The sequence below is a fragment of the Paralichthys olivaceus genome, chromosome 15 (genome assembly GCF_024713975.1).
Source record: "Paralichthys olivaceus isolate ysfri-2021 chromosome 15, ASM2471397v2, whole genome shotgun sequence".
Taxonomy (NCBI): Eukaryota; Metazoa; Chordata; class Actinopteri; order Pleuronectiformes; family Paralichthyidae; genus Paralichthys; species Paralichthys olivaceus.
In genome coordinates this window covers 17,747,701-17,774,279 of record NC_091107.1, presented here as the reverse complement: position 1 = coordinate 17,774,279, position 26,579 = coordinate 17,747,701, and the positions used below count along the sequence as shown (strand labels likewise).

The 26,579-nt window shown below is 40.9% G+C and overlaps 1 protein-coding gene across 7 annotated transcripts in view; it reads right to left on the bottom strand.

Moving 5' to 3' along the window:
* specc1 (sperm antigen with calponin homology and coiled-coil domains 1) overlaps window positions 1-26,579 on the bottom strand; it is a 65,079-nt gene that overhangs the window by 24,327 nt on the left and 14,173 nt on the right. For 5 of the 7 annotated variants that reach the window (XM_069539762.1, XM_069539761.1, XM_069539760.1 and 2 more), the window contains 5 exons: window positions 26,442-26,577; window positions 6,733-8,297; window positions 4,324-4,531; window positions 3,500-3,573; window positions 1,895-2,070 (listed from right to left, as the gene is read on the bottom strand). In XM_069539762.1, coding sequence (XP_069395863.1) covers window positions 1,895-2,070; window positions 3,500-3,573; window positions 4,324-4,531; window positions 6,733-8,297; window positions 26,442-26,577 — 2,159 coding nt within the window. Of the gene's footprint in view, window positions 1-1,894; window positions 2,071-3,499; window positions 3,574-4,323; window positions 4,532-6,732; window positions 8,298-18,515; window positions 18,916-26,441; window positions 26,578-26,579 lie in introns of those variants that run through there. The other 2 variants (XM_069539764.1, XM_020086061.2) reach the window with 1 other exon arrangement.

Sequence of the window (26,579 nt, the reverse complement as noted above, 5' to 3'; positions counted from 1 at the left end):
TACATTTTGAATAACACAAAAAGCTAATAAGTGCAACAATAACACTGTCTTGAGTTGGTGCTGAGGTGGAGGGCACTTGTCTAGTGCCCCTCTACTGCTGTCATGGTTTCAAAAGTGGCTCCGGTGCTTATTCTGAAAAACAAAAAAGGAGGAAGATGAACTACTGTAAACAATCACTCTATAAAGACTGTATTAAACATGTGCAGTTGTATATGGGCAGCAAAACTTTTAATTTCTTCTGAACGTTGTTGTTATGAAATGCAGACCTATGGGCTGTTGGTGGATTTTTAACTGCACCATGCAGACCTTATTGGACAAATAAGGTCACTCATAATGTGAGTCACCCAGTGATGAAGATGCTATGCAAATTTATCTGAAGCAGATGATACATAGCATGAGTTAAATCCAGTCATGCCGTGCAGACCATCCTGCTATTTAACCACAAAAGGTAGGAGGGTTATTCATTCAAAGACCAGCAGGGGGCACCAGATACATCTACTTGAATGGAAGGTTTAGAGGGACCAGGCAAAGCAAATCCAAAGAGGGTAAAGACAGACGGTCCCTGAGGGTACAGTCAGCCAGCGTATGGAAAGACAGACAGAATCAGGCTGAAACAGCAACACCAAGCCAAACACAGGTAGGAAGTTCAGTGAACAGCAGCGGCACAAAGGGCAGGGAGAGGCAGGCTGGCTGAGAGAGGGCTGACAGGGCAGGGAACTCACCTGGACTTTACATAGGGAGGCGTGTCAGAGGGACATCTTTGACAGAGTCGTCACAGGGAGCTGCTGGAGGTGGGGAGCGGTTGTAGCGTAACAGCTAATCTTGGGAGAGTTTGCTGATTTAGCCATGGTCTAAAACCAGTAAGATACTAAATCAACTATATTCATTGGTTTAAACCAAATATTACAATATTTTCCCGACTAAAAGTGCTCTCATAAGATTTAGGAGGTGATAATATATATGAATGGCAGTGTTTTAAGTAATATTTTAGAGATTTGATTGCTTGAAGAATACTAAAACTGGCCACACAGATAAACAGGAGCATATATCCAAACAGATTTTGCCACAGGTACAAGTATATTGACCTGTTATGATAATGAAGGGGACAACACTGTCAAAACTCCATGGCATTTGCATGCTCAAACACTTAAATACATTATATTCGCACACAAACCAATGCCACGCTATTAATAAATACATCAATCACAATGCTGCATGGCCACAGTGCAACAACACTCCATGAAATCTTGAATAGCATGATACATTGGTTTGGAACATTTTCACTGAAAAGTACAGAGAGGACACTGGCTTCAGTGTTGCATTGGAAAAAACTAAGCAGTATCTGTTCGTTGAGCAGATCTGCAACCACAGCTGCCTTCTCATAAAATAATAATCTCTAATAAATAGACTGTGGTTTATAGTGAAGTATGAGGTTTGAATGTTACTACAGGGCAATGGTCAGTGTGGAAGAGGGAGACAGAGAGGGCAGCAGCTTAAAGGAGTAGAATAAACAGAGGGAAATACCACAGGAGACTGCTCATTTACCATCAGAGTCTGCCAATTCCCACAAAGCTTCACTCTCAAACACCAAAGATTTAATCTTGTGAAATACCAAGATATGAAATAAATAATACAATCCTGCTTTAATACTATGTGGGAATTTTAGAAACCTCTTAAGCAAGAGATTCTTTAGAGTTAAGATTACAATATATTACCTTTTAACAAGTATGAAACATGGCTCTGAATGAGAATATGGCGAGACTCTGGCAGGTATCTCATTTCCACGTTGTGTTGAGAGAGAAAGGAACTGCAGCCTGACGCTTAACAAGGGGAGCCAAGGAAGGTTGGGTATTTTGGGGGCTGGATAACTGGTGTAGTATGGTGAGGATGGTACCTGACTCCTTGCACGGCTTCTAGGTCGGAAGAAAGCTTTGCGCTGCGATCCTGCTCCTCCTGCAGCTGCCTCCTGAGGGCACGCAGCTCCTGCTGAGCCTCCACCTTGATGTCATTGGCCACCACAACTGCTGTCTGGAGGTCCGCCTGGAACCGACGCCACTCCTCCTTATCATCCTAAAAGACACAAACATATGGATGTATACTCTAGGTAGATCCTAAAATGGATGCATACAACCAAATTCATACAGTTAGTAAATTATCAGCTTACACAGGGAGTTTTTGTAATGCCAGTACTCAAATAGTGCTAAAATGAGGTTTAACAATAGTTACATGTAATCTGATTTAGAGAATAATATGCAGACCATTAAAAAAAATAAAGAGGGAAAGCATTTACACATTTAGGTTTGGAAAACTATATGAACCTCTAGAATAATGATCTTATTTAGATTGAAACTGTTCTGCTTTTAAACTGAGACCTGTGGAAAACAGCAGAAAGAAGAGACAACCTCCTAAGGCAAGGAAGAATCTCAAGAGAGGAAAAAAAAGAAAAGAAAGAAAAATACTCTATGAATCTGAACCACAAAAGGAGAGGCAGAACCACAGGTTCACTTTGGTTTGTGGGAGGCAAAAGATGTTGAAAAAAGAGGCAGAGATATCCCATGGCACCGAGGTAAAATATTTCTATATAAAGCGAATACATTTTTTGGCTTGCACTGGAATAAAGTTTTCTTTTGGGGTACCTCTACTTCTCTTGGAAATTATTGTTTTTCACATATATAATTTCAAATTTGCCGCATCAAGTAAGAGTCCACAAATCAATGGTCAGGTAAATAAATGAAGTAATAAAAGGAAGGCCCAAGTTGTGGCCAAAATAGTCTGAAGATGTAACAGTGAAATTCAGGAAGATGATCTGGTGCACTTGATAATGTGATATAAAACAATCACTAAACAGAAGTGATATTCAAAGAAGAAAACCTTGGAAGAAAAAACATCAGTGCCTGCCAAAAAATACATACTGATCAGACTTCCTTCATGATCCACAGTGGTACTGGAACAATACACAGTGGAAAGATTCTTTCAAGGTTGAACATGCTGGCTAAAAAAACAGGGGAAAAACTGAGCACTAGAACATCATCCTTACCTCAAAGTGATCGTGCAGCTAAGATTTATTGTTTCTTATTAATTTTAAGTCAACCATGTAGAGATGGCTGTAAAAACCTTGTTTAGGCAGAAAAAGCAACAAACTTGCATAATCCACTTTTCTACTGTACATACTAAATACTAAAAGGTTTCACCCAATGTGCCTCTCATACTGTATTCTTTCCTAAAACCTCTTAAAAAAAGGTTGAAGTGGCACATTGAATTTCTTAGGCAGTTTTGCTTTAATTTCACGTCTGAAGGCAGACAGAGGGAAACCGTAAGCAGGTAAGCCTCAATTTGAACTCATGGAACTTTCTTTAATATCATCTGTAATATAAACAGTTTTTGTTTTTTGTTTACAGCAGGCTTGTGTATTCAGCCTGTAATGTCTAAAAGCCACTACGGACTGAATAAAAAATGAATAAATCATGGCACCACAGATGTTATAAAACAGCTTTCTCACCTTCATCTGTCTATTCAAGACTTTCAGTTGCCGCTCTGCTTCAGCTTTCTGCTCCTCCATCTTTTTAACAAGATCTGCAATGAGAAAATTAAAGTTTTACAACCATTTCCCAACGTCAGTGCTGTAGAATCAGGTAGAACTTTTTAACACAGAATACACTGCAGCTTTCAGTGTAGGAGTGATACAGCAGCCAATCTACAGCACAAAAGCTCATGTCAAAGTAAGAGAGTCTAGAAAGTATTGTGACACAGCCGGTATAAGGATAAGGATGCCCAGTCACAGCTGCCTATCACCCACTGTGCCCTGGTTCTGTATGTTAGCAGTGACAGCATGACACCGGCTGAAGTAGAGGACATGTCTAATATTTACTGTTGCTCTCCTCTCCATTGCTGGCAAAAAGGTGGATGAGCCAAATCGGTAATGCGATATTGGTTAAGCCTGCTATCAGCCCAAGTGGCCTCATTTTCAATAGCCACCTCTCAATGTTCCATGTGAACACCATATACTGAATATGATGAAAACCAGGATAAGCCTCGTAACTGTGATACTAGTATGCATGTAAACACATATATAAACATATACAGTCTATTACAGCTGCCCTATTAGAAGTTCTACCTTCATGAAGGTTTTCAGTTTTTTTTTTTAAAGAGGAAGTAATTCAACTTAATCAACTGTTTCTATGAATTTGTCCACCTGATTTAGAGAAATGAGAATAAACTCAGTTTTACATATCACTGTCTGATTTATTTGTCTACAGAAGATTTAAGACTGGTTGAGACTCAACAGAGCCATAAAGAGCAGAAGAACCAGTGAAATGAACATACTCTCCATGTCCAGGACGGCTTGGTTGGTGTGACAGTTGACGGCCCTCTGCTGCTCCACCTGGTCCTCCAGCTCAAAGATGGTCTCCTTCAGCTCCTTTACCTGGTTCTCAGCCTGGATCCCAGCCTCCTCCAGGGAAGTCACCTGGCTGCTGAGCTCCTGCTCAGTCCTCTCAGCCCACTCCTGTACCTGCTGGCATTTGGCTTCTGCCTGTATGTGTGGCATTCAGAGCAGAATTGGGTTACAACAAAGAATCAGGGTTTCATGTTGAAGTCATTACTTGCTGCCACATGCACTTAGGTCCCCTTTGGTTCAAGTAAAGATAATTGTGATCTTCCAGAAATCTTTGTGGTGCAATATTTCAGTTTGCTCTTGATGGGGTTTTTCTACATCTTCACTTTTCTAACGATTAAATAAAGATGCTTTCATCAAAGCAGTTATATGAAAACAACACTGAGAGTCACGGACGGCTGAATAAAGAAAAAAGTTTTGAGTAAGTGTACAGCCAAGTTCACACCACATGATCTTCAACATGACTTGCCAGTTGCCAACGTGTTGTTGCAAAGTTGGCGTGAAGGTGGTGAAAGTTCATGTTGTGGTGAGGTGCCCCCCGATTTTTTACACTGCACGTCTGTAATCAGGGAAATAAGCTATAACTATGCATGTGAAGGACAGGGTAACAGACTCACTGCAGCTTTTATATTAACTGGTCATTCTGTAGCAGGATGACACAGACGAGCAGGGGGATCAATCAGATTCACTGTATCTCTTCACAGCATGTCATGTCGTCTGAACTGCACAGCGATCATGTTTGTCTAACAAATATTTTAAATTTACTAACTAGCACCAACAAAGTAAAAGTAACTGCAATGAGTCTAATTGGCTTAAAGACTGCACATCTGTACACATTGCATTGTTGGAACTCGTTTTGCTTCCAACTATCACTAAAATCACATAAAGGTAAATGTAATAACTTAAGTTATGCTGTGACCACACAGTAAGACCATCGGCCATTTGCCCACAGTGTAAATAGGAGTCATGCAAGGAATCACTGTAATAAGAGTTCAGTGCTTTGCTTCACTGTGTTATTTGCTCCAACTATTAAGCTGAAGTCAATGTTCTATAGTGATTGCAGTCATCCTGAGAAGTGACACTGTATAACAGATCTCTGTTAACAGAATATACTTGAACAAGTACATGATGTTGTTGTGCGGGACACACTCCAAGTGACAGCATGTGGTACTAATAGAAAGAGATGTTCGTGGGGGAAGTTATGAAGGAGCCTCACCCTCACACCCATGTGGCAGAGGACAGGAGTGACTCACACACTGGTGTACCACCCTACTGCTGGCACACCACAGTCATACTCCAACAATGATGACATCACTAAGCTGGTGACAACACTCCCTCAGCCTCTCAGTGTGTGTGGTGTTGAAGGGGAAAACCAAAGTGACTACTGAGAAACATATGAGAACCACTGGAGTGAAACTGAGTTCATGTGCTGTGATGGTGAAGAGAAGTACCCATGACAGCTGTGAACCCTGTTTTATGGTCATGTCCCAACTATTGTGTAAGATGTGTGTCCTCATATTCACATTCAATAGTTGGGAATTGAAGACTTTTATCATTATTATTATTATTATATTTACCACCACTAGACATATAACTAACATTTTAGTTTCTTTCAGAGCTATTCATATACTTTACTGCATCTCAACAGAAACCAACAAACTGTTTCTATGGGTGAGCTGCTTGATTAGCTTTTTCACTGATTACAGTAAACATGGATGAGAGATTGTACTGGAGGGGATCCCTGTATGTTGTCCACACAACACAAATAATGAGATCACTTAGATAAAAAAATTAAAATGAAAAGGTTTGACCACACACAAACAGAATGGAGGCAATCAAGCAGAAAATTAAACTTTTAACTGTACAGACATTCTCTAACAAGAGAACTGTATAGTTTTAAATAAACTCATGTAAATGTTTCAACAGGTCCTTTATTCCCACTGCTGTCTGATTCTTTAACACCAATCGTAATGTAAAATAAGTTTAATAACTACTCACCATTTATTTCCTTTTAAACTTGTATGTCCTTTACACATTTTCTTTTCTATCTACCTATTTCGTCTATATGTTTATATATATATGTATACTATCTATTTCAATATCTCATACATAGTACATATTTACAGTATACATCCTCCAACAATCCTCCTGTGCCACTGTACCTTATTCCATTACATTTCTATAAAATATTTCTGTTTGTTGTGAAAGGTTTTTTTTCTTCTGCTGCTGAATTTCCCTGACATGAGATCATTAAGTTTAACTTATCTTAGATAATACCTCCTGAAAACAACACGTTCTATTAAATGATAAATACTGAGGCTTTTAAGCATTCTTCCTACCTTGGACATTGTGGTTCGCACATGCTCAGTCTCGGCCTGAGCCTGAAGCAGCTCTTGCCTCAGCTCTGTCAGTTCCACTTCCAGCCTGTCTCTCTCAGTGTGGGCTGTCTTCAGCAGGCTTTGCATCTCAGTGCTGTCGCTGGCACTTTGCATAGCCTTCAGCTCACCCACCTTCTGTCTCTCAATGTCCACCTGGGCCTTCAGTCTACTGTTTTCCAGTCTGAGGCACTCTGCTGTCGCCTTCTGCTCCTCCGCAGCTTGTGCTGCCTGATCTCCAACTTCTAACTCCCGGGCCAGCTGAGCCTGCAGTCTGTCCATCTCCTCTCTGAGGCAGCGTACCTGGCCCTGGGACTCCTGGTGCTCCTCCTCCAGAGCCCGCAAGCTGCCAGTCAGCTGCTGTTGGATGTCCACTAGCTTCTCCCGTTCAAAGTGTGAGCTCTCCACCAGCCCGGCATACCTCTGCTCCAACTCGGCCAGCCGCGGCCCTTGACTACCCAGCTCCTCCTCCCTCTGGGCCTGAGATTGGGCTTGCTCCTGAAGTCGGATAGCCAGTGCCTCATTCTTCTGGACCAGCACCTCCAGACGTTCTCTCTGCTGTTGAAGTGAAGTCTGCAGGAGGCGCTTCTCTTCAGTCAGACGCTCGTTCTCAGTCGTCAACTCCTGCACCACCTGCTGCTGGTCGGCCAGCTCCTGCAGAGTTGCCTGCAGCTCCTCTGCTGTACTGTGGTGGCTCTCCTCCATTTTGTGAATCTGTTCTGTTAGGCTCTGTACTGACACATCCTGCCCCTGTGTGCTGGTTACTGTCCCTGATGCAACAACTTCCCCACTGACACTACTGCTCACTGATTCTGAGCATGACGGGATCTTCTCAAACTCTGAGGAGTCAGGTGAAGGTGAGTCCTTGGTGATATCAGAGCTGGAAGAGACAGAGGTTTTGAATGGGCTGGCAGAAGAAGGGGGGCTGTCTTGTTGTGAAGCTGAGGAGTTGGAGTCTGAAGGCAGGCCATTTACTAAAGGCTTGGAGGGGGAACTTGTTTTTGCACTAGAGAGCGGAGAAGCTTCCAAGGAAAGCAGCTTTTCCTTCAGTGCTTGGTTCTCCTCTCTGAGGGCTGCCAGCTCTCTCTGAAACTTGCCATTCTTCTCTCTCAGCTCCCCGACCAGAACTAGGGCCTCCGTGACCTGTCCCTGCTCTGGATCTGCAGCGGGATCTTGGCGTGAGACAGAGTTGTGTGAGGGTGAAGAGGAAGCAGTGGAGGCTTTACCTTTGCAGCGCTGCAACTCCATTCTAAGATTGCTGATCTCGAAGTCTTTAGCCTTGGCCTCAGCCAGCAGCTCCTTCACCTGGCACTCCAGAAGACCCCTTTCTTGGCCATCTGTATCTCCGCGGGATTTGGTTGAACTACGAGTCTGCTTTGCCAAAGTGGAGAGGCTGGAAGTGCTGGCACTGGAAACCATTCTCTTTGTAGATGAGCTCCTCAGCTGGTCCTTCAGGGAGATGCGGTCCCTTGTTATGGAAGGGATTTCTCTGGGGGCTGGGATACCGGACCTCTTGGCTCCTTGAACACCTTAACAAAACAAAAGCACATATTGAGACAGTGTTGATGCACTTTAATGATCACATTAGAATTTATTCAGAACTTATTCCATTCACAGGGTGAAGACATCAGCATTTTTCTATTTGTTTTGTCCTTTACAGAGGAATATAGGCATGTTTGTTGATAATAGCATCCCCACCACTGTTGTTAGATTGATTTCGGCATGATTTTCAAACATCTGAGGTCTTCAAACATTTAAGGTTGATTTAGAGGGATTTCTAGCACTTTTTGGAAAGCTTCTATTGAACCTAACATAATGAGGTGACAGCCTGTCTCTCCTCTGCTCCGTGTGTGTGAGGAGAGGCCAAGAGGCACACATGGTGAAACAGAAAGTAGAGGAGATGAGAGCAGTACTACAGTAAAGCCTCTCTACCTGAGATGAAACATAACAATTGCTAGGTTCAGTGTGTAAGATTTAGGTGAAAGGGATCTATTGGCAGAAATTGATTATCAAATAATCCCAGTGATGTTTTCGCTAGTGTGTTTCATCTCAATTGTAGGAATTGTTGTTTCCTTTACCCTACAATGAGCCCTTTATATGTAAATACATTCTATTTACATGTAATAACAGAGAAGTAGCGGGTCCTCTCTACAGAGGCTGCCATGTTTTTTATAGAAGATGAGACTGGACAAATGTATTTAATTTATAATATTACTACTGCTACACACATTTATATCCATCTGGATAAATCAAATAAACATGAAGATCGAGATGGACTGAAAATGTGTTTTAATTGTTAAAGGTACAGTGTGTAACATTTAATGACATTTAATGGTGAAGTTTCATGTTGCAGCTAAATACCCCTTCACCTCACCCTCCCCTTCCAAACATGAAAAATAACCTGTGGGAGCCTTCAGTTGTCATAAAACATGGCGGCCTCCGTAAAGAGGACCAATGCAATAGTATGAAACAAAAAAAACAATTTGTACAATTTAGATGTTTACACACAAGTGAAAACATCACTTCAATTTCTGCTGATAGATCCCTTTCACCTAAATCTTACACACTGGAACTTTCAAACAACAAATACTCCAGTTTACTCCCAGTAAATTGACTATAGCAAGTTTCAATGGTTGAACTTTTCTCAATAGAATCTCCATTTAGCAAGCTTTAATCAGAAAGAAGGTTAATAGAATCAGAATAGTGAGATGCTGGAACCATGAATTTGTTAACACTGTGTAGACACTAGTTGAATAGACAGTGAGTCACATTCACATACTTATTCAGCAGTTTCATGTTGCTGGTCACTGTACCCTATTCACATATTCTCTGTTTGGACAACAGAGCATCTGCCTGGCACTGTCTGTCTGTTGCTGTCTGTGGTCATTCATTGTCACAGCAGAGCTTAACTGTGGCATTTCAAAAGGCATCAGCGTGGGCCGCCAGCGAGCCTTTTCCAGACCCCTCTCAAATATGGAGAGTATTTACCGATGTCTGACTCGAGCTGGGTGCTGTCTGACAAAGTTTTTGTGTTTGTTTTCAGATCATCAACAAACAACGATGCAGAGGGCTGCTTGTTTCAAAGGATGACAAAGGTCCCTGTGCATGTGGCACGTTCATGCACAAAGCAACTTGAGCAGTGCACGGACAAAGACAGCACTGTGTCTATCACGTGCACACATCATAATCAAACCCACAGAGCTGGGGGCTAGACAGACAGGCTGTGTAAGGAGATAGACAGCACATCACTCTGACACAAACACACATGGCCCACATTGGAATGGGAATCCTATAGTCCTGTCGGTTCTTTAAGCACTCTGCCATTGATAAGCACTTTGCACACACTATCCCCTTATTGAATAAACTGGCGACTGTGTTAGAAGCTGCCAACATTGGCACAATATCTGGGGAACAAAGCTGTTTAACATTCCCGGAGTGTGCGGCTGTGGCCGAGGAAGTGAGGTGCTCTACGGACGTAAAGAAGCTTCACTGTGTAAATGTAATATCATAAATATATATATATATGTATATATTTAATCAATTCGAATATATAATGTTAATCAAGACACCAAAGGCTTAGATTAAAAAGAAAAAAGCAAAGACTGGTCAGCTTCATCCAATCTGAATGTCTCTGTGATAAGAATCTCAGTTAAAAACTTGCTCTTTAAATAGAACTCCATTTTGCTTGGATTGAAGATATGAACGTTTAAATCCACATTAATAAAGAAAGCATTTTTCATTCCTATGAGACGAATTTACTGCAGGACAGGCCTGCACTTCACAAAGATACAGAGTGCCATAACTTCACTTCACAGAAGATGAAACCATGACTGACAGATTGAGCACAGCGTGCACTTGTAAACTCTGTCCTGTCACATGGACGATTTTAACACCAAGTCAGCACTGTGTGTTGTCAATGATTATTTAGTAAGCACTACAGGGGACAAGTCCAGGAAAGGAAAGAAAGTTACCAGCCCCTGCCTAATCTATGGCTTTTTGTCATTTTTTTTACAAAAGGTGGGAACAAAGAGAGGGACAATGGGTCCCTGTTAGAGAGAGAGAGAGAGAGAGAGAGAGAGAGAGAGAGAGAGAGAGAGAGAGAGAGAGAGTGTCCAACGTGATTAAGATCAGTCCATTCCCATGAGGATGAGTGATGTTAGGACTGGGACTGTGGGACAGCCTCTTTATTCACTCTTCCTTCATATTCTGTTTTCCTCTTGCTCTTAGTCAATAAAACCCAGATGGAGCACATGAACTCACTCATCTTTAGATCGCCCACCTCTTTAACCATGACATCACCACAGCTGTTTAATGTGTGCACAGAAATGACACCAGTCTTGATGCCAGGAGCCAACACATGCACGACAGCAGGATGCTGAATAGTGTGTCAGATAGTTAGCGAAGCTCTGAATTGGACATCAAGGCCTTAGACTGTTTCCAAAAATATAGTTGTCATTGCAGAGTGTGCATTACCATATCTTAATCCAGCCAAACAAATACCCCAATGTATTTTTGTAGTACAAACAGAGCAGGTTATATTTTTTGGTGTATTTTCAACACAGTTGTTCTAATGTCTTGTGTATTAAGTGATAAACCTCCAGAAAGGAAGATTATGAAAATTCCATTCCTACAACTGACTGAATGTTTCAGGACCCTCTTTAAAAAAAGATAATCAAAAGCAGGAATTGTAATTAAAGTAAATCTGTATATATTTCAATGGGGAACAAGGGCTACATTTCGTAGAATTTATTTTGTGTAAATGTGCAAGTGCACATCTTTCACAAATCAAAGCAAAAATATAAAACGCCCGTGTGGATAAGAGTTAGTTCAGTCTTAATTTAGTGCCGTCTCTGATGGAGGCCGGCTCAGCTCCAGAGCCATTTGTAGGAACCAGCTCTGAGAAGCACTAAATCTGTTAAAAGGAGTTGAATGGGCAGTTAAATGGCTCACAGAGGAGCTTTTCTCCTCCAGCAGGGAATAAATACTCATGCACTTAGAGAAGACTATTATTGATAGCTAAGTGCAAATACTGTGAAACACCAGCTTTGAAGAAAATCATTCCCAATGAAAGAGCAGGTTAATTTTTAATTCACTGTCAAAGGAAGTGATTTACACTCCAGCTTTCCATATACTAAAGAAATGTCAATGATATATTAATTGAAGCAAATAATGATATTCCCTCTAAAAGGATAAGAGCCATAGATAATGGATGAATGGATTTACACAATTGATACACAGACAGACTTTCTGCCAAGTTGAATAAACATAAATGAGAAGTATATGAAATGGTTGTGTGGTTTACAACTAATTATCTAATTGTATTGCTCAGACTGACTTCCAGTAATCCAAAGGCATTCAGTTATTTTATGGGAAGTCAGCGCTGTGATCACAGTAATGCACAATGTTGGCTTCTTTCCGTCTAATGAAGATAAGCTTTCAAATCCACAGCATGAGCTACGTGTCTGGAAACAGTCCAGCACCAGCCCGTTAACTGGAGCCAGCAAGTGCACAGAGTCTTCAATTTACAGAACAGGAAGGTTACTGGTGAGGAGTCACACTGAATTACTGACTGCAGGTGGTCAAGTGTCCGAGAGCTGGCAGCTGAAATTACGCACTGGCTGTCACTTCTCTGTCAACCCTTCTGGGTTCCAGGAAATGTTGTGGGGAGTTTTTTTCAGTCAAGTGGAAGTGGAAACGACGGACAGAAAACCCAGTCTGCGTCTCTGGCCTTCCTGTTGTCCGACTGACAGGGTATGGAATAGGTCAACAGGCGCCCGTCAGCCAGTTGCTGGGACTCACAGGCATTCCTTTCCTCTTAGTGGAGTGGAAGATAGTCAGAGCTGAGGCTCCATGACTGCCACAGTGGCTGAGCAGAGATTAGCCTGCATGCCTCTGTAGACTGTATCACAACAGTCCAATGTGCCACTGCAAACCATTAAAGCATCACTTGTTACCTTACTGCAAAAGAGCTTCCCCTCTAACATCAGCTGAATCGTGTTACATATCAGATACAGTAGGCTCCACTCAAACAAAACCAAAGCAGCATAAGATAGTTCAGTGATCAATGAATAAAAAACTGAGGCAAGACTTTGTAAAAGATTCTATTCACAAAGTTGTACAGTATTTGTGTTGAAGTTGTACTAAATGAATCAGGAGATGGTTTGCCTCTTTCAGTGGATGATATGCAGGATGTATAACCTGCACCAAGTATCTGTACAGTTGTATGTTTTTGTTCTTCATGCTCTGTGATTCACAACAATCTACTTAAAATAAAAATAATGGAAGCATAATTAAGTTAAGGGTTCAAAAGTAATTCAAACAACATTTAGATTTTTAATATTTTGTGGATAATCAATGACTGCCTGCCATTCAATTTGGTCTTCAGTAAGTGGATTGCATCTCAAACAGTTTGAGATCTGGTGAGTGACTCAGCCAGTCAAAGATGTTCCACCTCTTCAGCCTGAAAAGCTCTTTGGTTGCTTTGGTCGTATATTTTTAAGATCTTTGTCCGGATGAATGATTGAATGTCATCCAGAGGGTTTGGATGTATTTTAATGAATCTGAGCACAGAATGTTCCTGTATGACATTCACCTTGTTGCTTCTTTCAGCAATGAAACCATTAAATGTGCCAAACATGCCAAAGCCATAACAGAACCAGCACCATGCTCATTAGCTGTTCTTTTTTTCCTCCACACTTCTATAAGTCTGGCAGAAGTTGATTTGTTTCTGTTTGTTCCATAACTCTCACAGTTGTTTGTGCACGAGGTTCTGATCATGACTTCTTCTCTTCATTGTTGACAAGGAAACATGTCCCCCTACATCCAGGAGAGTGTTCCTGACTTGCTTTACAATCATGTAAATCATTTTTAGCATTCAACCAACAGTTGATTTTTGCATTTTTTGCCTCATTATCATTTCCCACGAAGACTGTCATCTCTTAGGTCCTCATTTCAACAGTCAAATACATATCAAAACCCTTCCAATTTGGAGACTGGTAATATATCACACACAGTTATTTCTATATTGAATCAAGAAAATGTGGAGGAAAGAGGAGGAATATTAAAGTATTACCTGACAGATTGTTCATATCATTAAACACATCAAGTATTTCTAACCTCTGCTGTAAGCCTAAGTGCAGTTAAACACCCTTGTACAGTGTGAGTCTGAAGTCAAGCTGTGTGTCAGCAGGCAGCATGTTAATCAAACATGCCAACAGCTGACTGGGCAAACCTTCTATCCTGCCTTTAAAAAAAATGTACAGTTTGCAAGACTTGATTGTGTCTTTCAGCTGAGCCACTTGCCTCTCACTGAACTGCAAACAGCTCTGTGCTTCCTCTGCAGCACAGCATGAAAGTGCAGCATGAGAGCTGGCGAGCCACGAAGTGCCACTTGGCCTGGGTTCCTGTGCTCCTTTAATCATTCTGATTGAATCATTTTAACTGGCCTGCATGCCTAGACTTTTAACACAGTTTCCGTATGCTGATACCTTCTGCTCCACAATGCTTATGGACCCAATAGCCTAGAGATATATCCAATAACATGGCCTATAACCGGCCAACTGAGAGAAAACAAATCCTCAATGCCTCAGATGGAAAACAGTTAAATTCTGCTCTCAATGAAGAAATAATGATAAGCCTTTTTAAATGACTGCATGAGCAGCAGTGTATGTGATGGGTAACAGGTTGGAGTGAATACTGCTGAACTGATGTCTATTTGAGCCTTATACCTTAATAATAAACAATATATTAGAATAAATGTTTCCTGGTGGTGAATCCAGGAAAGTACATGCAGGATTTACTGTCCTGGATTTACCACAACAAGGATATAAAAACAAATTCTGTGGAAAGATCAAGCTGCAAAGTATCAACCACAATTCAAGGCGCTATGGTTATTCCATTGATGCACCGTCTAAGACTTAATCATCAGAGTCAATACATTTTGTATAAAGTAAATAAAAGTTCTGCAGTGCATTGGAGTAGAATTAAGTTAACAAACAACATCTCATTCAATCCTGACAGTCATGACCTGAGAGGGAACAAGCCCTTATTGGAAGCTCTCATATTAGCTGAGCAACACAACTCTTAAGTCTCTACATCATAAGGCTTCCAACACCACCTCTTTTCTTTCCAGAATGTGTTAATGAATGTCACTACTACTTTCTGAAGTAACTGAACAAAGACAAATCATCTACAATTTTTGGTCTGTTGTCCTCCACATAGAAACAGTGTTTGGTAGTAGGTATGGGTTTATTTTCTCTATATTTAGGTCTTTCAGTTTGAGAACAGGTCTTATGGATTTCACGTTCAGATTTTGAAATGCTCTTAATTCTCTACTTGTGCTCAAACTGTGTGCTTGCACTCAGATATTTTGTTGCTTGGACATATTTCCCTGCACTCAAGCTTCAACTCTTCTCCTCAGACTCACAATGTTTTTGTGTATGTTAAACGTCTGCTTTTTGATTTCTCCTCTGCTCTTGGATTTTTTTTTCTTCTTTTTTGTGCAACAAGTCTGTCATATAACCCAACCAACAGAAGGCCAGGTGTAGTAATGATGAATTAACTTGTCCTGCCAACCTGCCTTGAAACGATAATGTGAAATCAATAAATCCTGCACTCAAACTGAAAGAGCAGGTTCTTGAATAAAGATAGGAAAAAAAAAAACCTTAAAGGCAGGCAGCAGAACTCAACATTCTTAAAGTCAGGTTCAACCACTGCCACAAGCATCTGACGGGTACACAAACCTTAGTTTTACTATCCATTTAACACACTGACAGGCAGAGTGGCTTTACATGTCAGATCCAGCTCCAGTGACGTAGGGGGTCAGTTTCATGCACATATTTTAGTTCTATAAATCGATTTCTGTGACAGGCCTGAAGGCTAAAATGAACTTTGATGTTCAGCCTGTTGTCTCTGGTTACACAAACAGGACATTTAACCAGCACACGCCTCCCTCTGCAAACAGAAAGCAGTTTGGAATGGCTGGTGTGTTTACTGTACCAGCTGCTCCCTGCCATGGAAAGTATGACTGATGTAACTTCCTCATGGTGTCCCTGTTATCAGAAGTTGGACAAACTTGTTTCCTCATGTTGAATCTCTGCCCCTGTGTCAATTTCCTCTGATATGGTGTTGAGATGGCACGGTAATCTACGCACTTCCACATTCTTTGGCTTGTTGCTCACAGCCGTGTCAGCGTCTGCTACGGCTAGGAGCAGTACTCACCAGTGTTTGTGAATCAGTGCTTCACAAGACATTGATATGTAATGTAATGTAATGAGTGGATCAGGGGGCAGATCTAGGACTATTTTTTCTCTTTCTTAAAAATTACGAGATTTACGACATTTTCCCAGAGAATAATTCATGGATCTTGACATAAAAAACATATTGAGAGAACTGGTATCTATGAGTGTGTGAAATTTGGTGTAGCTTAATTGAAGTTAAGGTGGAGGAATGCACTCTCCTGACTGCCAATCTAGTTGTCGTGCTATGATAAACATGGCAGCTAAATCAATAAGCAACAATATCCTACAAGCAAAAAACACCCAATGGTGCCCCAAACACAGGTTCTTTACATGATCAGACCTCTGTTGGACAAATCTATGATGGGAACCTTGATAGGTCACTAAACTTGCACAAACCAATTAAAATGAAGAATGTGTGAGATGTCCATAGCCCAACAGATACACAAAGCTAACGGGGGAGATGCTGGGAGACGTCAATACAAATGTATTTAACGGTGGAAGTACACTATTGAGTGGAATTATTTAGCTGTCGGTGAAATTATCCAATTTCAGACAAATCTTGGATGTCCTTATAATGGAGCTAGCTGAGCTTGGTTTCTACACCCATATACCAATCTCCATTCAAAAATATTACCTTAATGCTGCTGTGAACAGAAAGAACAATGTTATTCCAGTGACAACATGCCAACTGCTATATTGATAGTATCCTCAACTCTTTGCTTTTCCATGTTTTTGGCAGTGTGCTCAAACATTACAGCTCCCTTCAAGCATCCAATCAAACTTCGGCAGAAACCACAAGTGTGTGAACTTTCCCATTTTTGCCCACATTTTACCTCACAACACAAACATGTTTTCACTTTGGTTTGATCCTGAGCCAAAACGGGTAGGAGCGACTGAGTCCTGAAAATAGACCCACTGTTATTGGACTATATATTACTGACAATTCATCAACGCCTGACAACATGCTGACCACAGGCTCTGGTCCTGGCTGCTCTCCTGGTGAGCCAGTGGGGAGACAGGAAGGCTCAGTGTAGTAGCCATTGGTGTAGTTTGCTGCTGATAATGACCTCCTTATCGCTGCAGCAGACAGCTTACTCCTTACCCTGCCACATCACAGATAACGCCATCAATCAAATTTGAACAAGTTCCTTATATTCCCACGTTTCTTTCCCTGCTACAGCAACAGAACTGTTATTCTGACAAACCTCAGCTGGCTCTGTTTTAGCATCTGGCTAGGATGAAGGCTAACATGGAGAGGGGAAACTTGACTGCTCTTTTCACTTCTACCTTGTAAGAATTGATCCAAGGGCTTCTCTGACCCCCTCCCTCAGTACTCATTCATCTACAGTTTCATATCACAAGTGGACATAATGAAAAATCCAGCTATTTTATAATCAATTTTCATTTAGTGTAGAGGCTCAAAGTGGGAATTCAATCAATTCACAACATATAGCTAAGTCAGCTACATAGTTGGTTCATGCTGTGGGTAAAATAAAAATAATAATATTGTACATACGAACAATAAATACAGAATAATCAAATAAGGTATTAATAGCCTTCTGTCCTCCCATGACTATATTCTAGAATCTTTTGTTCTATGCATCATGCATTAACTCTGCACAGTATGCTGTATGTGCATGTGGAGAAGAAACTGGGAGCTAATCTTTTCAAGCACGCAGCAGCTTGCTACCACCAATCTGAGCCTACTGCATGTGCTCTATCTTCAAGCAACACATGCAACTGCTATGAACTGATGCAGCTTCAACACCCACAGCTGATATAAGACTCCACTGTGTGTTTGTGTGCACTGTGTTTCAGTATCCACTTTGCTCAGATGGAAACATGCAAATAAAATCACATACCAGCACAAAGATACGATGAAGCTCTGTGAACAAATTCATTGTCTGTAACTTTTAAAATATGAGGAGGATATGCGCACATACACAACACATGAAATGCAAATTCTTGTTTCGTTTATGGAATTCAGAGGTCGAGAGATGAGGAGGAGGTTGGTTGTGTTTGATGAGTGTGAAGTTGCTGTTGAGTGCAGTTCAGAGGGACTTTGAAATGGAATTCTCACAGAGGCGCACGCAAGCTTAGAACAGTGGAGGGCAGGTTCTCTCACGCTTTGCACTCACTCAGCCTTTTCCCCCGCCTGACGCGGAATATCTACACACAGGTGCAACCATTTACACACAAACAGACCTGTACAAAAACATGACACACCAGATCCATGACTGTACAAAAAAACTCAGACTCGTTGAAACAACTGCTATAACTCCAGGCTATATTAATCAGAACTCATCAAGCAGTACTCTGTTGTAGTCAACACTCAGTAATCAGGACCTGTCTGTCAGAGATGTACTCAAATATGTAATGATAGGAGATTAAGCTTCTTTCTGTTGTATTTAACAAACAAAAGTCTTTGCCTTTTACATCAACAGAGATAGACAGACACAGAGAGGGACTAGTGGTGCTGAGGAACATCACGCTACAAGAGAAGCAGACCTGACTCTGTTTCCTCCTGTCTCCCCGCCTGGTTCCCCATAGTGGTCCACTCTGCGACTCCCACACTCCACACCGGGGCGGACTAATCCAAGAATCCGTGGCTGCAGGGGAGGTGTGTGAGTGTGTGTAGGTTTTTGTCTCTGCTCAGCACCCACAACCAAATGCGTTCAGTGAAATAGAGAGGAAACCATGAGACGTATTCTTCCCTCCTTCTGTTCTTCTTTTCTTGTCTCCGTTCCTTCCCAGGACTGTGCGAGTGTGTGTATGCATTTGTGAGGAGGCAGGCTGCGTGTCCTGTCAGTGAGTGACTGTGAGTATGTGTCTCTGAATGTGTGTGTGTGTGCGTGTCCTCCAAAACGGTGACAGTATGTCACACTGGCAGGCAGGCGGGTAGGCAGCGTTGTGCTCACTTCATTATCGCTGTGATGACTAGAATCAGCTCAGAGGAGGAGTGGCTTCCTGGGCCACACATACACACACACGCACACACACACACACACACACACACACACACACACACACACACATCAACACGCCTCCTCCCACTGCTGTCAGCCAATTTACACACACCAATACGAGTTAAACAATGGCGAGATGAACCGTCCCTCTCACTGGTACTGAAAGGACAAGTATGAGAGAGACTGAAAGGAGGGTGGAGTGAAAAAGGAAGGAAAGAGGAGCTCAAGTAAAGGAAAGGCACCATTTGTATTTTTGGCAGAGGGTGACAGTACAGCTCTTGTCTTTTTTTTTCCAAGTGAACTTGCAGCCCCCCCCGACACACACACAGAATCACAACTGCCATTACCCAACAGATGTCTTCATAAATGGGGAGAGGAGATGCTGTGCTGGGGATCAGAGGCCACCCCAGAGTCGGTTCTTTCCCCCCTGCAGGATGCCCAGCAGGAGACAATAGCATGCATGTGTGTGTATGTGAGTGTGCCTGTACATGTGTATAAGGATGGGGGGTGATGTGGTAGCTTTGGTGAGGTTGGTTGAAGTTGGGATGAGGCTGGCTTGTTATTTTCCGCCCTTTCTCATTCACAATGCATGAACTGGTTAAAGTTTTATGATGGCAGGAGCTACAGGGAAAAACCAAGTTAGAAGAAAGAATGACTTGTCATTTTTAGTCTCTTCCTGTGTATGTTGTGTCATAGTTAGTGAATGTGTGTAAACAGCTCTCAGAATATTTTGCCTAAACAACTCTCTTATCAATAATGTCTTTAAAAAATATTATAACTTATTCAAGATCCAGAAATACTATAATCATACTCAGTGACACAAAACCACAGGAATTATAATGACCCTATTTCATAGATTAAAACTGTGCAAAATAGTAAATTGAGATAAATGACTGACAATGTTTATTTACTTGTTTCTAAGGAATTTTAAGAGCTGATGCGATACCCATGTTAGGGAGGAAAAAAACAGATACAAGGGCTGATGATTTAATCCAGGTATCTTTGATACAATATGTTATTTGGATTATCAAAAATTGAGACCCTCTTAGCCAAAAGCACATATGAAGAATTATTTATCAGAAATCAAAATTCATACTGTACTATACATTTTTTACAGCCATACTTGACACAGATAAGCACTGATATTTTTAGGTGTATGGGCACCTACAGTGTGTTGCATAAGCTCAGAGCTACCAGCCTTTTTCATTCCTGCTCACTGCTGAGAAGAACCATGGAAATTAAAGTGAAAAATGTATTTGATGCATAAAATACTCTCAGCTCCTGAAAAGCCATTTAAAGTCCACAGGCTGTAAAGAAGAGCTGGTTTGCATTATGATTCTGCACATGTCAGGATGAATACTAAACTGTTTGATACAATACTGTACACGGCTGGTTCCAAACCTTTCATATCTTAGAAATGATGCACGCACTGTACAGTTTGCGCTCCCTTTCTTAATATTCTCCTCTCTCCTAATCTTGGAGCAGCACATTCACCTCAGTAAACAAACATGCCAGTAATCCAGCTAAGAATGTTCTCCTCACCACAGGATGTCCATCTCTGTGGGTCCTTCAGCCCTCTTTCAAGATCTGGCAAGACCATTTCACTCTGTCGTGCATCTTTATGGGGACTTAGTGGGGTCACAAAGAGAGGAATTTCAGATTTGATGCCAAAACTCTGGTCAACAGACCTAAAAAAGGGCCAGGTGTTTTTATGTCTGAGTTTAACTGTAAACACGGTGTTAATTCTGGCCTTTGAAACAAACCCACAGTATTGAGTAGGAGTAAAGCTATGGCAGCTTACCATAATCCTTTTTATACTGCATGCATAATAAACGGAGGACTACATTATCTTACTGTATATTATACTTGTAAGACAGGACAGTATGGGGGATGCAGAAGGTTTTGGTATAACTTTGCATGCATATTTTTGTGTGTCCATCTGCATGCTTACTCTTATATGTCTTCTTGCTGTTTGTGCCAGTGTGCGTCTGTCATGGCTGAGTGCTTTTACAGGTTGAGGCGTCCCAGTGAACTGAGCCATGTTTGATTAATTCATCTGACAGATATGAGGAGCTCGAGCACCATATTTTCCCTCCTCCTGCCTCACAAACCCGGACACACACAGACAGGGCCCTGATGGGAATACATTACTGGTGTCTGGAGTCTGAGTTGTGCGGTGACACATGCTCTTCTTCTCCTTCACTGAGACCGCTGAGGTCAACTGACACTTGCTTCATAAATCCATCGTCTCCTGTCTCTACCGACAGTGTATTGGCGCTAAAAGGAAATGATGCAGGCTACGAGCTGATAAATCAGGAACAGAAAGTGATTTGATGTTGCCAAAAAAACTCACATATAACTAACAAACTAAGATGAACCATGAGTCCATCACTCTCTGACAATAGACCTCTTATACAGCAGAGACTGGAAAACCACAAAAATAGTCACGGGTGTAAGGTTGTTTAAATATCTGTCCCCTAAATATACATACAAAATTAAGATTAATTATTCCCTGGGAAATCAGTGAAAAATGCTCACAATGTCAAAGAAAGTACCAAAAAAAATATCCTGGATCCACCAGGATCCAAACCAAAATTGAATGATTTCTCTGACTCATACCGCATCCAAGATTCATGGTAATACATCCAGTAGTTTTTGTGTAATCTTGCTCACAAACAAACAAACCAACAAACAGACAGGGGTGAAAACATAACCTCCTTGGCGGAGGTAAGAATTCTGGTCCCTTGTAAGATGCCTTTTAATCAGCAGGTATAAAAACAATGTTATCACTCTCCTTCACGAGTAAAACCTTTAAGGAGACAGAATCATCATTAGTTCTGTATGTGAGAAAATATGTCACTATTGTGTTTACACAAGTGGGAAGGACAGAAACCTGAACACTATGGCATGAGAGTAAAGCTAAGCTGATCCTGATCATTCACTTCGGTCTTCATGCTGATTGAAGTGACAGTATAACCTCGACATGTGTCACTCAGTCAGAACGAAGCCTTGCAGTAACACTAAAACACAAAAGTACAAACATTCAAAAATACTACTGACAATAATCCTTGTACAATCAATCTACAATCTAATGCAGTAAGATTACCTGAGGGACTTTTATGTGACGCTTTTCACTACGATTAACGATCAGTGTGCACACATCGATTTAACAGAGGTGTAGAAAATGCCTGTCAATGAAGTGCCAGTTTATAAAGTTATGCCTTTTGCCACCCCTACTGGTCTTGTTATTTATAGAGCAGTAAGTCCTATCTTCTGTCTCTTCTCCATGCAAGCTCCACAGGGACTCCTCTCCGAGTGAAAGCTTTGCTGAATTATTGATGACGTGTTTTAAATAAGTTATCAGGACGAGGCTGGATTTTAACCAGTTGTCTGACAGCATGGTAGAGTTGGTAAAGTGCCAACTGGGATAGGGACCCCATTAGCAAAAATAACAGTTTTGACTCATAGTGCCGCATGCTGCGAGGGCAGGCAAGGGTGGGGTCAGACTGTCGGTCAAGACTGTCACTCAGCCTGTGTGTGTGTACTGATTTATACCTTCAAGTTGTTATTTTTGTTCTTTGCATGATGAAATCATATTCAGTCTGTTTGAATAATGTTCTTTTATAGATAATGTTTTTTTTAGTCATTTTATCACACAAATATAGTGACTTCAAATGAGGTCTTTCATTTGCAGGTACATGCTGGATGATATCTAGAAGGAATTGGAGATGAGAAGGTACCACAAAATATTTTAAAATATCAAGATTTAAAAATAGCAGTTTATGCCTAGCGTAGGCAGGTTTGATTGATTTCATCCAGGGAAAGAGGGCATTACATATCAGTTTCATGATTATAAAAAGATGTGAGAAAATGTGTGTTCTCAAAGCACTGCAGTAGTATCAAAATGATAGGGATTAGGATAATTATCATCTGTGTTGTTTCTTTGATTTTCTATGTAGGCACAGTATCCCAGGCGCGACCTAGTTCTGATGGAGCATGTGAAAATAAATACTGCCGCCCTCATTCCTAACATTTAATTAATGATTTGCTCAATGTGAAGTGATGTGGGTGCAATTACATTCCATAAAAAGATATCATTAGATTTGGTGTGCATCATTTGTGAGGGGAAAAAATAAGGTGCATTTTTCTTTCTCCATGCAACATTTCTCCATGTTTTCGCTGCTCAGTGAAGATTCTGTCATGCATCCACAGTCTAGTCACAAAATGTACTTGACAGCTTCTGAGAAAAGCCTTGATTACTTTCCATCTGGTATGATGGATATTCTTTTCTCTCTGCCTTAGAGCCCAATAAGTCCAGAACATGTTTATTCCAAAATGTCATGATGCAATTCTTGATTCTTCTATTGATCCACAAACTAAACCATCTTCACAGAGAAGTTTTAACTCCCTTCCACATGAATAAATGCGCTATATCTTAAAGAGATGCAAATACCACAGATCATCACCTCAATCTATATTCAAATCATGACATTTCCCCTGTGTGGATATTTCAGCAGACCTCTCAGGTCAGGTGCAGTCACTTAGAAGTAGGCAGCAGACTAAATGATGGCTGTCACTGCTTGCTTGCATGCATAGTTCACCATCACTGCTCTTTCAGGTGTCTGATTTGATTTTCCACTTGCTGATTAGCTCGCTTTCTGTAACCTGTTTGACATCTCCTCTCACTGTCTGCCTTCATACGTCTTGACAGGCGGTTTGGTAGAGTTCCACTCCCAGCCCAGGTGGACGACCTGATGGGAACATCACGTTGAGCAAAACCCAGCTTCTTGTTCATGTGTCTACAGATATACACAAGTAAAGTATGATTCTAACTGGAATTAATACAAGTTTGAGGGTATTTCATAAAGAAGATACATTCAGTGCAGTTACTTAGATGAAAATCACCACCAATTAAATATAGAATTATCACCACTGATAATTGGACAACCACTGATAATCAGACAGTGAGAGAAGCAATGATAATTATATAATGTAATAGTACCATAATAATTACTATTCATGTGCAAACATTATGTTGAATCATATTATGTTCAATATTGTGCAATGTTCCCATATTACTTTCTCCAATTATCATTGTCATCACTACTTTCTATTGCCAATTTAGTATTAGTTTACTATCTCAGGTAAGTTTTTATTATTATTGTTATTTCTAGTAGGCACTGGTTCTGTGTTTACTGCATATACACTGTATATGTTTATCTATAAGTTTTTAGCTTATCTTATATTTTTGATTAGATCAAACCATCAATATAATTTAATTAGGAACATAAAAGTTAGGTTATAGTGTGTGAGGCTAAAACACTGTGGATAACATTCTGGGAAAAATAACCATCCATTCATGTAAACATCCTAATGGTCGACCACAATACAAAGAAAGCTGAATAAAAGGGTCAACTTAACTATTTCATATAGAGTAAACCATAACTGCATCACCACTCTGCTCTCTTTTAAAGATGGTTTTATTTTGACCAATAAACTTTGTATTTAACATAATTCCTCTGCTCAGTTTTGGTTGGTTACCAGAAATAAGACAGTAAAACTAGGTCAGATGCATTAAAATCATGAATTTATCATGAATAGCACAAAGTAAGATTCTGTTCTTGTCCTGGGGTGTGAAAAGAAAAATTAGCACTCAGTCCAGTAAAAGCTGATCATGGTCTAATTGTGTTTGAAAGAGCTGAGGGCCTCACCTGGCCCTGGTTTCTTTGCTCTTCCAGAGCCTTTTGTCAAGTAGAATTCAATTATCTTTGCTCCAGCAGTAAAAACCTTTGAAGACAAATCTCACGAGAGCACAGGATCAACACGCTGCGGAGATGAGCCCCCATAAACAAACACAGTTTTATCCCTTGTTGAGGGGTGTGCTCTGAACAACAATAATTACTGCAACCAAATCCCTGTCATTATCAACCACCATATTTGTCCAACACACACAGAAATGTGATTCAGTCACAGAAAGGGAACATGGACGGAATGGACCACAGATTCCCCACAACAGCATCTGAGGCATATTATCACATAGATGTGGTCTGTCAGGTATCTTCGCTCTTCTTCTGGCCGTCACATGTTAACACCAGAACCACAATGTCACCTGAATTATTGCTGGTGCAATTCTTGGTTTAATTAATTCCATCTATTGTTGCCACACCTTTACAGATAGTTGTGCACAGGTGAATAATCTGTTAGACAAAGAGAGCAATTACAAAAGCATCTCATCGACATCACAGTGCTGACTGTTTGGGTTAAGATATTTTTTGGTAGGTGAATATTGTGTGTTCGTGTTGTGACGAAATAATCGTAATTAAAAATAGGGAAATTCACATGGGCTGCCTGTCACACCCGATCCTTCTTCTTTCCTCTTAAGTATAATGTAAATATTGGAAAGATGTATCAAGACATTGTTTAAATGGGGTAAACACATAAACAAAACACATCGTGTTACAGCGTCCATGTTTTTTCCATAATCCGACATCACAGAACATGAACATAATCTTGATAACTGTGATACTGCCCTAGCTTACACTCACCATGTCCAGTTTGGCAGGTTTTAAAGCTAAGGTGACTTTTTTAACAATCAATTACCTTAATTTCACAACTACAGTGGAGTTGAAACTAAAGGTTTGTCAAAAATCATGTGTGCTTATGCAGTATTTACTACGTGTGTATATCATAAAGCCATCGTCACAGCTGTGCTTCTTTTATTCAGAGCTATGGGGGTGTTTCTGTGTTCCTTCAGTGATAAGGCACATGATTAAAAAGACTGTAATACAATACTGTACTAAACCACAATTCATAAACAATGCACACAAGTACACACTGAAGCAAAGTAACACAAAAACACCAGCCAATAACCACAGCAACATCATTTTTTCCTCTCTTGCACATGGATAGAAAAAAATTAGCAGATATTGTCCAAGCAGCAGACCATGAATGAACACAGTCTCTCAGTTTTGGATCAAAACCCAGACAAACCCTAGTCATCTTTCAGCCACCTGCACCCCATCAGTGCCAACCAAGCAAGAATAAAGAGACAGAAGAAAGAGAAAAGTGGAAAGTAAAGCAGTTACCACCAGCACAGACTGTGTGTACTGTGATTTTACTGGTGTACTGTGGCCCTCTAGTGGCTTATTGAGGTTAGGTACACTCTTTTCATCGTGTTTACTGTGATGATCTCTAAACCCTGATGCACCTTAAGGATCACTTCTATATTTTGTGAGGATAACAGATCGAACCAAAACTGGAAGAGTGCATTAGTATAATGTTGGGCAACCTTGAGCCACCAGAACAACTATATTGTCAAGTCAGTCTTAAACTCTTTAGGTGTCATTAGGTGTTTTGACAACGATGGAGGGGTGAACATGTGGGTCTAAAATCTCCTATAGATATTCAGTTACATTTTCATGTTTTTCATTTAATTTTGAATTCGTCTGTATATATTGTATTCCCTTACCAGACAGGCTGCGAGGACGGGCCTCTGCCAGATCGGAGATGGCGCCGGTGGTCACAGTTTTCTTCATCCGTGAGCCAGAGGCAGCAGCTCCCAGTGCAGGCTTGGTCAAAGCATCATCACTGCTTGCTCTCTTCAGCT